Here is a 12,173-nt window from a genome sequence, read left to right as displayed (position 1 = left end):
AGCTCATTTCCAAGCAAATTATGCAGAAAACTGAATAATTTTATTGTCCTGAAACTTGTTTACTCTGCAAGAAAACAATCTATACTTTAAATTAGCACATTGAAATACATAAGCTCATCAATCCTTTATCGAAATCTACTCTGTCTTTTTTAAAATAAAAATAAAAGCAAAGAAGAGCATCTCAGTCTTGCAAGGTTTGCATACCATTGATTAGTGTGAGCAAGTGCAGATAACTATTAAGAGCTGGTTCAAGAGAATAAAAGTGTTGTTTGATGACTATTTCAGAGGCACATTTTTGAATAACTTGAACCATTTCGGTACGTTTCACTAAGGTGCGCTTAATGGAAGTGAAATGTACAGGAGACTGTGCCATTATAAAAGCGAACACCTAGTAGGGGACACTTGAAATTTCGTACGCAGGTTTCACTGCACATTCGCTGTTGAAGCCGATGGTCACATTCATAGTGTGAGGAAGAAATGAAAGAAGTGCAGGCAGAAGTTGGTGGTACGTTCCAGATTGTGCACTTGTGTTTCGCAAGGTCCTCCATCTTGTGTTAGTCACTGATATGTCAAGCACACTTTGGTAACTTCACATACAATAGAATTTTCTTGATTCAACTCCAGGTAATTAGATTTTTCATTTAACTCGATCTCTACTGAAGGTCTCAGCTCATACATTTCTGTGGGTCAAAATTTTTGTGATTTCAATCCTGGAATTGGCCGTTACCGAATAATTTGAAATTGGCTGGGAGGCATGAACCTGTCTGACCCAATGACCCCAATCATGACTACAATGGCTGCTGTGTCAATATTGGCGGTGCTAGGATAACGAGAATGCATCGAAGAAACATTATCCCCTGCTGAAAACGCCGATTTCTTGCTTGCCTAAGTGGATTTTTAATCAAGCACGGCAGCTTACAATGAGTGATTAACATTCATGGTTATATTGCGCTTAGTTTTACAGTGACAATATTAAGTGAAGGACAGGACGTGGACGTACATTGCGCTACGTACGTCCACGTCCTTTCCTTCACCTAATATCGTCAGTGTAAAACTAAGCGCAATATGATCATGAACGTTCAACAACTAGCCCCCTTCATTGCTTTACTAAAGAGTGATTAACATATTTACCCAGTCCTTATGCGTACTTTTCTTTTTCTTTTCTTTATTCAGAAAGTTGGTCTAAAAGCTTTTGGTGCCATATAGTCAAATACAAAACCAAAACAGTGTTCACGGGATTCATCACAGCCTACCATTAGAACCAGTGTAATTGACATTGTCATTACAGTATTACAACAACATGTAGGATGGTGACTGGACCATATTCTGGCTCATTCTAATGGCAGCAACACATCACTTTCATTCTTTGATTACAAAAGCTCCTTCAATAGAGAAGTTCTCTTTAGGGGTGTCCGAATATTTGAAATTTAGAATACTAATTGAATAGTCCCTAATGCTTGATTTGTATTCAGTTTGAAAATTGACTATTTGAAATTATAAAATAATTGTTTCAATTTATATATGAGGGGTACCTAACAGCACTTACTGAAGTGGGACGCAGAGATATTGATGCAAATGAGCATCCTTCAGGATGATTGCTCCGAATTATTCTGCTGCAGAAAAGCCGTGGTTGTCACACAGAGGCACTAGTTCCTGAGCAAACATATGGGCCAGACAGTTTCTGCTCAATAATTCATTAAGAATGCCTCAGTTTTAGGTAGCCGGTATGCAAATTAGTTGTATTGATTTATTCTTTGCCTAGTCTCACAATGTTTGCATCTCTCCATGTGTGGCGTTGTGGTATTGCACATTGGCTGTACCCTTGTTTCATTACACTCGTAAATAACCGAAAGCACTTCTTTCTCATGAGGCTCTTTGACGGGACGGCCAGTTAAAAATCTATATGAGCCTCATTCTTTTACCAAATGGACTGACTGTCCAGAAACATTAAAATTTACTTTGGTTAAGAAAGAAATATTTGGTATTTGAAGGTCATTTTTCTCAAATGTTTGTATTGGATGTTATTCAGAAATTTCACTATTTGAACACCCCTAGTTATTTTGCATGCTAAGCTAGCATAAAAAAACTGTCACATGTTTCAGCGTTCTGGATAATTGCGGGCATTACAGGATGCACTAGCAAAGTCGTTAGTTAAGGCATGTGCAATCATCAGATTTGTGATAGCTGCGAAGTCATTTTATAAGTGTGGGATAATAATTATGTAATGGACTGCGTGGAAGACATGTGGTCCACAGGCAGTAATAAAGTACTGTCTGAGGGTGATGACAATGTGCATATTAAGCATAAATAAATTTTAATTCTGTGAAGGTAAACTTTTGTTTCATCATTTTCTGATGTCTAGAATATGAGGCATACCATATTTTTTTATACATATGACTGCCCCAGCACACTGTACAGATGATTAATGAGTGAAGCTGAAGCATGCGGCCCTGGTGTTTATCACTGGGTTAATCCCTATGGTTCATTAAACGACGGCTCGGTAGGCTGCCGGATCCTCAGTACATAGTTGCTGCTTGTGCTCAGCCACATGAGCATGTTCTTATGCCCGGGCTGCAGCATCGGCACAGCGTAGACGAGCTCGTTCCCGGTTCTGCTTGTGGCATTGCTGATCGAAAGCTGCCTGCTCCTCAGAAGTACGTATGACGTGTGCCGTACCCATTTTAGAGCCAGAGAGAAGCTGCTGCGTGCGCTCTCGGCTGCGGCAGAGAGCAACGTCACTACTGGCACAGCCAATCGCGCATATCTTTTTTTTCCCTGCATGCACATTGGGTTGTGCCAGAGGAGTTTTCGGCGTACAGACGGCAGGTGGACAGACGAACAAATTGGCTAGCCATATAGACCGTTTCATCTGGCGAGGAGGATAGGGCGCGCTGAGAGCCTTTCCTCCTCTCTGGCTTGGGCGATCCGGCGCGGCGCTGCTTCAAAGTATTGCTGTCGCGTGCCGCGGAACGATGTCAAGATGTTTTAGAATGTACTTTGTGAAATTTACGCCATGTTCGTTCATATAAGGTCGTCAGGGAAGCATTTCAGTGCATCGGTAACTACTGTAGGCAGAAATATGTCTTGGGGGCGTAAAAATGTGACGCGCATTATCAGTCGCGGTATGCGTTGTTTACTATTTTTCTTATATCTATTTTAATTCAACAAAGAAAACGAGTCTCTGTATTACCAGCAATAAATGGTAAATCAGCTCACTGCCTGATCGATTGACGTAGGGAGTAAAACATAAAACATAAGAGCGCATGCTCGTGCTCGGCCAACCTAAGGCAACCACGAAACAGCTGAGCGGCAGGCGCTATTAAATATTTGTGATACACTGGCATCGTTCTCACGCATTTCAAGTCTAGTATGCTTGAAATTATGTCCGCGCTAGCCTTACTGCATGAGGCCCATGGCGCTGCTCAACATAGCGATCACTGCGGTTGGTGAGCCAGCACGATACATATATAAGCTGTGTGCTTTGGCATTGCCTTTTTGGCCTGTATACAGCCATAATATATGAGAGGGCTCGCATAAAAAGAATGTGATGGCTATTTTTGAGAGCAAAATTACCGTAATACGTGTCAGTGCGTCGCAGAGAAATGAACGAACACAACCAAAAAAAAATTCCGTTATCATCCTCTTTCTCTAAAATGCAAGAGAAAACGGGCTAACGCTGCACAACGTTTATAAATATATACCCGCTGATGCCGTATGCTTGCACCATGCGCTATATAGAATGGAGATATCTGTAATCCAGTACCTACTACTGCTTAGGACGCTCGCGCAGTTCGTAAGCGGTCGCTTTGCTGGACAAGCTTAATTCAGACTGTAAAGTATGCTGCTATTACTAGCCAAAACTATTTTATTCATGGGGGAAACCTCATCCATCCAACCAAGTCACATAATGTAACCTGCAGTGAACAGTTTGAACGCTTCTCAAAGTATAACAGCACAGCTCCTATCGTAGCAGAACGATCGTCGCGTATGTTTCATGGCTCCTAAACCGCAGCTTAGAAATAAAGGATAATACTGCAATAAGGCCACATTAGTGATTGGAACATTCAGAAATACACAATTGATCTCCGAGGCTGATTGTAGGCTCAAATATGCGCGCACACATCGCGCTGCGTGTTTCGTCCACCTCAACGCTCAGCAGAAATTCCAGCCATGAGGCCTTAAACCACTTCAGCACGTCTCACAGAACCGTTCACCACGTAGAAGACGCACGTCATACTCGACGAACCACATGACCGCGAAAACAAATGCCAAAACCTACCGCCGAGCGTACACCTGCCATGCAAAAGACAGCTTTCACCCAAGCCAGTATGGCGCTGCTCATAGGCGGCGCCACTGCGTTCACAGTATGGCGGCGCCTACAAAAAAAGGGTCTATACAGCTTCGCTGTAAAAAATTAGCGCTCGTCACATTGCTTTAAGAAATTTAATGTTGCTTCTACGTTAGTTTTCTACTTTAATACGATAAAGACTGGGTGTGCATTTGATTCAGGGTCATGCTGTATTCAGGTAAATACTGTCAAATGAAAACGCGCTGTGTCTGGGTGCTTTCTTCTGCCTCATTTTTCAATTTTATCTTTCATTTTATTGATCAGTTTTGTCAGATTGGATCAGCTGGATAGGTATGTACTATCAGTTTTGTCAGTCTGGTCAAGGTCAAATTAAAGTTGATTATCTCGTGTTTATATTCAAGCAGCAATTGCTGCAATATGATTAGTGGGGGCATGGCCTGCTGACAAATACCAAGGAGTTCAAGAAAGTGTCAAGTGGTACCTTTTGCTCCCCTGTAAGAAGCGAAGACATTCAGTGATCTGGGACACAAATCACTTGTTTCCTTTCATATTAGCCTGCCGTGTACTATATACAGCTCTGCTTAAACTACTATATAGGCCCAGTGCTTGCAGGTACTGGATTCACTATCCCATAAGCTCCTGTAAGCCACAATATAGATAAGGTAAATGCTTACTTTGGTACATTTAGTATGTAGAATTATTGCTATATCAATTTCATTTTTTCGTTTGCTGCTCTTTTGGAATCCATAGTTACCATATCAGATTTTATTTGAAAGGATTAGGTAGCCGAACTGTTTTCTTTCAGCTTGTTAAAGGTAGGGTCTGCATAGATCATGGATGCATAGCTAAGGGCATGCAAGTGCCATTTGGCTTGCACGATATTGAAAGTACTGAAACAACTCATTGCATGCAGTTTTGGGCTCAGCTGCTTGTCGGCTTGAGCTAATCACTCAATAGGCCTTCCACATTTAGCTGGTTTTTGGTATGGTACGGGCTTCTAGTCTATGTTTTATGTGTTCTTTTAACAGATTTCCATAGTGCTGGATCAGAAATGATACTTGTGCAGAAATGATTAATGTACTGAAATAAAGCAAAACCAGGCAGGCACAGAAAAACAAAACAGTACTACATTATTCACTGTAGTGAACTTCCAGTCTACTAGAGACAGTTCTGGCGGTAGCACTGTAGGAACAGTATTGACAAGTTTAATCATATTTGCACACCATCTGAAAATGTTCGCTGCGTCAGCAACTCTTTCCTCAGCTAGGATTGTCTGTAAGGCACCATGCACTGTTACAGCACTACCTTGACAGCAGGTGCACAGCAACATGATGGCCCCCACACCACAGTCAAGAACAGTGGTGCAGGTGTATGCCTTTGCACTTAGAATCATGGGCTTGGGTGTAGTGCACTGTGAGCATGTTTAAAGAAGGATTAGCGCACATAACTCACTGAGGCAAGCACCAATGCATGGCTTAGATGAAAATGTGTTTTGCACACTGAATGACTGGAAAGTGCTTCCATTTCTCATGGTTTATGCTTTTACTTTGCTGCGCTCTGTTTGCCTTTGCTAACTTGATTTCTGACATTCAACAATCAGAAATGGCCAATGTTTCTGTGCAGGCTGGAAGAAGTGAGGGTGAAGAGTGGAGAAAAAGATATGGAACTAAAAGAGAAGTATGCGGACCTCTCCGATAAATACCAGGTATGGTATTTATTTGAGCCGCTTCTAACATCATTTCTTTCGGGTGCTCTTTTGTTCTTCATGTGATTGCCCTAAGGCATTGAATGCCAGGGAGCTGTTACACGGTTCACATATATAGTTGAACCTCGCATTAACGAAATCGGCGGGGAATGCGAAAAAAATTAGCTTTTGGGAGAATTTTGGTGTTACGAAAAGAGACAGCACACATAGGTAATGCATTGCAGAACAAAAGTTTACTGTCAAAATTCCGTTAGCCTACTTTGGGAAGCTTTGCTCGAGGATATAGAACGCATTGCCGACAGTACGAGGTGCGCCGCATGCGTCGACCAGCAGTGGCACAGTATTCTCAGTCTATTGCTTTCGGAGATGCAATCACTTTTGCGACATTTCGCATTAATCAGCACCGGACGCAGAGCAACAGTACATGCAGCAGCATTTCTCCTGCGCACATCATTGATCGTAGATGCCGACGCGCCCTGTGCCGAGCTCAAAAGTGATCGTATCTCATGTACCCGAAGGCAAACGATCGAGATAACGGCCCTTACGTGCAAATCTACGTCCGGCGCCAAATCCGCATGCGATGCCTGTTGGGTGGCACCAAAACCAGCGTTCTTGAAGCAAGGGATGCATATTCCCAGGCGGTCGCTCAACCATGGCCTGATGCGTGACACACCATATGCTGCAACCGCCATCTCAAGCACCATAAACAATTCCATGTTGGTGGGGCATGGATTTCCTTGTTTTTGTTGCATTTTTCTCACTGAGGTGCACGTTACGCTGTGCACTGCTGTGATTGTCAATTATTGTTCGAAATGCACGATCAGTTTGCATTCAGTTTCGCCTCCCGTGATTGGCCTGGACCTCGCTGAGTCGTCAGCCATGGGAAACGCAAACTGAACGCGCATTTTAAACAACAATCTACGATCGCGCCGAATAGGCGTGCCATAACTGTCATCGCATGTCGGTAGCAACACACGTGCCGCTTCAAACAGTCGATCAACAAACAAGATGGCAGCCGTGCCGTGTTTCCAGCGCACTGATGGCTTTCGGCGCTTGGTTGTTTTTGTAACAAAAATGACGGTGCCTACACAAGTGTAACGTGGTGGTATTTTAAGCAATTTTAGTGCAAAACAATTGCATTTGAGCACATTTCGGAGCCTGCTAACCTTACTCGAGTAAGTAATATGCGGAGTTACGTTCCGGCAAATTTTCTTGATGCGGGATTGCAGCATAGCAACATTTCGCTGCTGGGAGGTACGAATGCATTGAATCCTATGGGCGTTTGCCGGGGATATGAAAATGTTTCTTTGTCGCAAGAATTTTGTTGTTGCGGCATTTCATTATCGCAGGTTTCGACTGTATATGTTTTAAGTGTCGTTACAAGATGAAGCCATCTTCGGATGCCATGCCGCACATAAGGTTGCGTGATGATAAAACTATTGGAGTGTTAATGCAAAACGTGAACATTCATCAGCACCTGTGTATGTTTCAACTGGTTCAGAAGCAACTAAGGCTCAGTGCGCAAGTGTCTGAAATACATACGAAGCATGGACACCTTGGGCAAAGTGGTGTAATATGTTGCATGAACACTTATGCACAGCAGTACAGTAGCAGCCAAGAGGAGCCGAGGTACGAATTTTGTGGTGGTATTTAGGATGTCTGCAATACACCTTTATGTGCCACGTGATACCGCACTGTTCGAAAGGTGAAGCCATCCTCGGGTGTGGGATCAAGCATCACGTGGTCATAAAGTTGCATGGTGAAAAACTCTTAAGGCTTTAACTTGAAACGTGAATGTAATGCTGCACTTGAATATCCGCATACTTTTTGGGTGGCACAGGAGCGACTGCAAACAAACAGTGGTGTGTAGCTGTGTCTAGTGTAGCTGTGTATAGGGCAGTAATGAGAAGTGAAGTTTGTGCCGATTATCGACTGTGATTACAGATTATCGACTGCGATTACAACCTAAAAGGAGATGCATATTTGTATACCATATCCATACTGCATTGTACAGCCTCAGAGGTGTGCGCACATAAAAAAAAAGAGTGCAGCTTATACGCAAATATTTTTTTTCTGAGATACTTTGGCCCAAATTTAGCCCTTTATAGATGTATAAATACACCAGAAAAAAATTTGTTTACTGCCGAGTTTCAATATTGAGTGCAGTTTCTGGCTAATTGTTTTCGGCCAGCACTGAGTAACAGTCAGCAACGTTAAGGGCAGCAACAAGGACGAGGAAGATTCAGTTTGGCACACAACTTGCATTCTTTTGAAAGCATGGTTAGAGGAGACAGACTGATGCAACATCTCCGGCTGCAGCAGTATCATTCACGCTATGTAAGACAAATTAAATGTACACCTATGGATCACATATAACGAGAGCTGTCTGTACAATTTCCAAAGGAAGCTATAGGTGGCATGGTGTGAAGCCACTTCTATATTTCTGTCTGATGTTTCTGCCCTATGGCTGAAAAAATTTCCACAAAATATTTTTAAAATTTTTGTTGATTGTGCTTATTCTGCGTGTTTTGCACGTTTGGTTAGAAAATAAGCATTACTTTGGGTATGTGTATGTCTAGTCCTTAAAGGGTCAAGAGTGTGACCCTTACAAAAGAGTGTATGGTAGCATTTAAAGGGATGCTGAACTCCCAGGCATGGTGAAAAAACAGTTCACAGATAGCATACCTTGCTGTGAACATCTCAGCCACATGTTGCAGTCGTGCACAGTGCGTGCAGCTCACAAGTGGAGCACGAAGTCATGTTTTTCTCAAATACTCATTTCAACAGAATCCTGCTTGTTGTGTACCGATTCTGGCCGCTGAGTTCAGCGGATGACGTATCTGCATCAGTTAACCCCTGTGTTAAAGAGCGCCCTCTCCCGGCCTCAAGAATGTATATATTGTAGCAGTTATCAAGTTCCCACTGTTCTGTGTTTGTTTCGTGACGGCAATAAAAGGATATTGCCGATACGCCTTGTCGCGATGGTGCCTCGCGATACGACCCACGCAGCAACATAACACTGGCGACGAGGGTGGGATTGAATGAGACCGCCGCAATAGGAAGCTAGCTCCTGTCCGTACTCGTTCACAATGACGGCCACCACAACGGAGGGGCTCGAGCCTTTCGACATCACCCACCCTGAAGAGTGGGAGGACTATGCAGAACGTTTCCAGTTCTTCCTCGAGGCGCAGAACGTTACGGACACCAGCAAGAAGAGATCGATATTCCTCAGCCGCTGCGGTCCCGCCACTTTTCAATTAGCCAGGGCGCTCGTGGCACCGGCCCAGCTGAAGGATACACCGTTCGAAACAATCCTCGCCGTTCTGCGTGACCACCTAGCGCCGAAACCACCGGAGCTTGCCAGACGATATGAATTCCATCGCCGCGACCAGGCACCAAGTGAGTCTGCCGCCGCCTACCTCGCTGCTCTTCGAACGACGGCACAGCACTGCAACTTCAACGACCTCGACACCGTGCTACGGGATCGATTCGTGTTCGGACTGCAGAACGACACGGTGAAGCGGCGACTACTGGCGAAAAAAGAGGTGTCTTTCACTAGTGCTGTCGAGGAAGCAGTCGCCGCTGAGGCCATTGCCCGGGAAGCCAGCCTAGCCTCGTTTCAAACCACCAACGCGCCACGTTTCAAGCCCGTGCATCAAGGGACGACGACGGGCAATGATGGCGAGCAAGACACCGCCGAGGATGTTCTTCGGTTACGTGCGAGCCTCACTCAGCGACGGGACACCGAGAGATTCGTGGGCAGCCCCTGCGCCAGCTGTGGAGGCCCGCACGAACGCCGCCTGTGTCGGTTCCGTGGTGCCCAGTGCAGAGAATGTGGAAAAACCGGTCATATTGCTAAGGTTTGGCGGTCCTGGAGGCAGCTTAGCCCACGTCGAAATGCCAAAGATCAAGCCCGGATGCAACAATTCAAGACCGCTCCTCGCACAAACATTTCATACTGCGACGACTTGGCAGTTACTGCTATCAACGAAGTGTCTAAACCCGCCAAGAGGAAGATACATGTGAGTGTAAAAATCGAAGGCACACAGTGTCAGATGGAGGTGGATTCGGGATCAACTTTTTCCATTATCTCCGACGCCACAGCCAGACGCATTTTTCCAAAGGGGCATGTCAGAAACCTACAGCCACTTGATGTTGTCATGAGGGACTATCAAGCAAACCGTATCGCTGTACGAGGAGTTGGTACCGTCCGAGTGCAGTTCAAAGATTTTGACGGCCCATTGCGCCTGGTCATTGTCAAGGGCGAGCGCCCAAGTCTTCTCGGGCTGGATTGGTTTCCGGCACTCGGTATCAATATCACGGGAGTGCAACGCATCGATCAGCAACCATCCTCACTTGATAGCATATTCCGGGATTTTGCCTCTGTGTTCGACGGGACGCTGGGCTGCTACAAGGGACCGCCCGTTCAGTTTGCACTTGACCCTGAGGTTGTGCCTATCCGCCTGAAAGCAAGAAGGGTTCCTTTCGCACTGCGACCGAAAATCGACGCTGAACTGGACAAGCTGATAACACAAGGAATCCTAGAGCCGGTTGACCACGCTCATTGGGAAATCCCTATTGTTACGCCACTGAAGGCAAATGGGGACGTCCGTATCTGTGCAGACTACAAGTGCACCATCAACAAAGCCTTGCAGCAGCACTCGTATCCGGTACCAGCTGTCAACCACCTGCTGGCATCCCTCTCTGGTGGAACTGTCTTTGCGAAGCTAGACTTAGCTTAGGCCTACCAATAGCTCCTAGTGACTGATGAATCTGCAGAGGCGCAGACCATTGTGACGCATCGGGGTGCTTTCCGCGTTCGACGATTACAGTTCGGTGTCAGCGTCGCACCTGGCATCTTTCAGAGTTTAATGGAGAACCTATTGCGCGGACTACCAGGCGTCATTCCATATTTTGATGATGTCCTCATTTCAGGTGCATCGCACCAAGAACTACTTAGTCGCCTTCGAGAGGTCCTTCAGCGGTTCCAAGATGCAGGGCTTAAGGTCAAGAAGGAGAAATGCCAGCTAGGAGTGACTCAAGTGGAATTTTTGGGTTTCCGAGTCGATGCTGAGGGAATCCACCCCACACTGGCCAAGACGCAAGCCATCCTTAATGCACCGCGGCCGTTGAACAGAGCCGAGCTGCAGGCCTTCCTGGGTCTTCTCAATTTCTACCATGCATTCCTTCCACACAAGGCCACTGTCGCTGAACCCCTGCACCGTTTGTTGGACAAGAAGGTCCCCTGGCTGTGGGGAAACCTACAACAAACTGCGTTCGACAATGTGAAGAAGCTACTGGCATCCAACCAGGTGCTGACACACTTCGACGAGAAGAAGCCGGTAATACTTGCATGCGATGCGTCCCCGTACGGAATAGGAACAGTGTTGAGTCACAGAATGCCAGATGACACGGAAGCACCAATCGCTTTTTATTCAAGAACCTTATCCTCTACGGAGCGTAATTACGCCCAGATTGATAAGGAGGCACTCGCTGTGGTTGCCGGAGTAAAGAAGTTCCATGACTACGTATTATAGTTGAGATTTCAAAAATTGTTTTTTGGCATGAGATTCATGGGACGATGTACTTTAATAGTGAGGCAATTCTATGATTAGCTTTAAAAGTGTTTCAGTGCTCCTTTAAGGCCAGATGTCGTTTTCTGGCTGCTGCCAGGTATCTAATTTAGCCAAATGTGCAAAACACAGAAAGCATGTATTAAAAAATGCTGAAATTTTGTCGATCATCAGGTTATGATTAAGTCCCAACAGTCACTTTACGGTGTGATGCTCAGTTTATGCTTACCATGCGTGGTGTGCATTGTAGGCCAAACACTGCAAGGCAGGGCCTGTTCACTTTGTGTTGGGTGTTATTTCTCTCTGGGGCACTGACCTGCCAGCTGGTTAGGGAATGGGTGGTGAATGTGCATTGGGCCACTATTATTACAATGTTGCAGGTGCGAGTTCACTCGGTGCCGAAGCAGCAGAAGGAAGACGCAGCTGGCACATATAGGAAGGAGCTGTCAGATGCGCAGAAGTTCCAGGCTACAATAAAGCAGATGGAGAAGCGAATGAACGAGCTGCAAGCACAACTGGTATCACAAGCTGAGGCCAAGGCAAGCCTGGACGAGTACGACCAGGTAACCCAGCAACTTCAGTCCGT

General features: G+C 45.3%; 1 protein-coding gene across 4 annotated transcripts in view; it reads left to right on the top strand.

Annotated features, from left to right (window-relative positions):
* Nucleotides 1-12,173, top strand: part of LOC139052010 (GRIP and coiled-coil domain-containing protein 2-like) — a 39,873-nt gene that overhangs the window by 16,902 nt on the left and 10,798 nt on the right. For all 4 annotated transcript variants that reach the window (XM_070529078.1, XM_070529079.1, XM_070529080.1 and 1 more), the window contains 2 exons: nucleotides 5,933-6,014; nucleotides 11,968-12,150. In XM_070529078.1, coding sequence (XP_070385179.1) covers nucleotides 5,970-6,014; nucleotides 11,968-12,150 — 228 coding nt within the window. In that variant the 5' untranslated portion in view covers nucleotides 5,933-5,969. The remainder of the gene's footprint in view (nucleotides 1-5,932; nucleotides 6,015-11,967; nucleotides 12,151-12,173) is intronic.

This window comes from Dermacentor albipictus, unplaced genomic scaffold, assembly GCF_038994185.2.
Source record: "Dermacentor albipictus isolate Rhodes 1998 colony unplaced genomic scaffold, USDA_Dalb.pri_finalv2 scaffold_17, whole genome shotgun sequence".
Classification (NCBI taxonomy): Eukaryota; Metazoa; Arthropoda; class Arachnida; order Ixodida; family Ixodidae; genus Dermacentor; species Dermacentor albipictus.
This window is presented reverse-complemented; position numbering and strand designations above follow the sequence as displayed.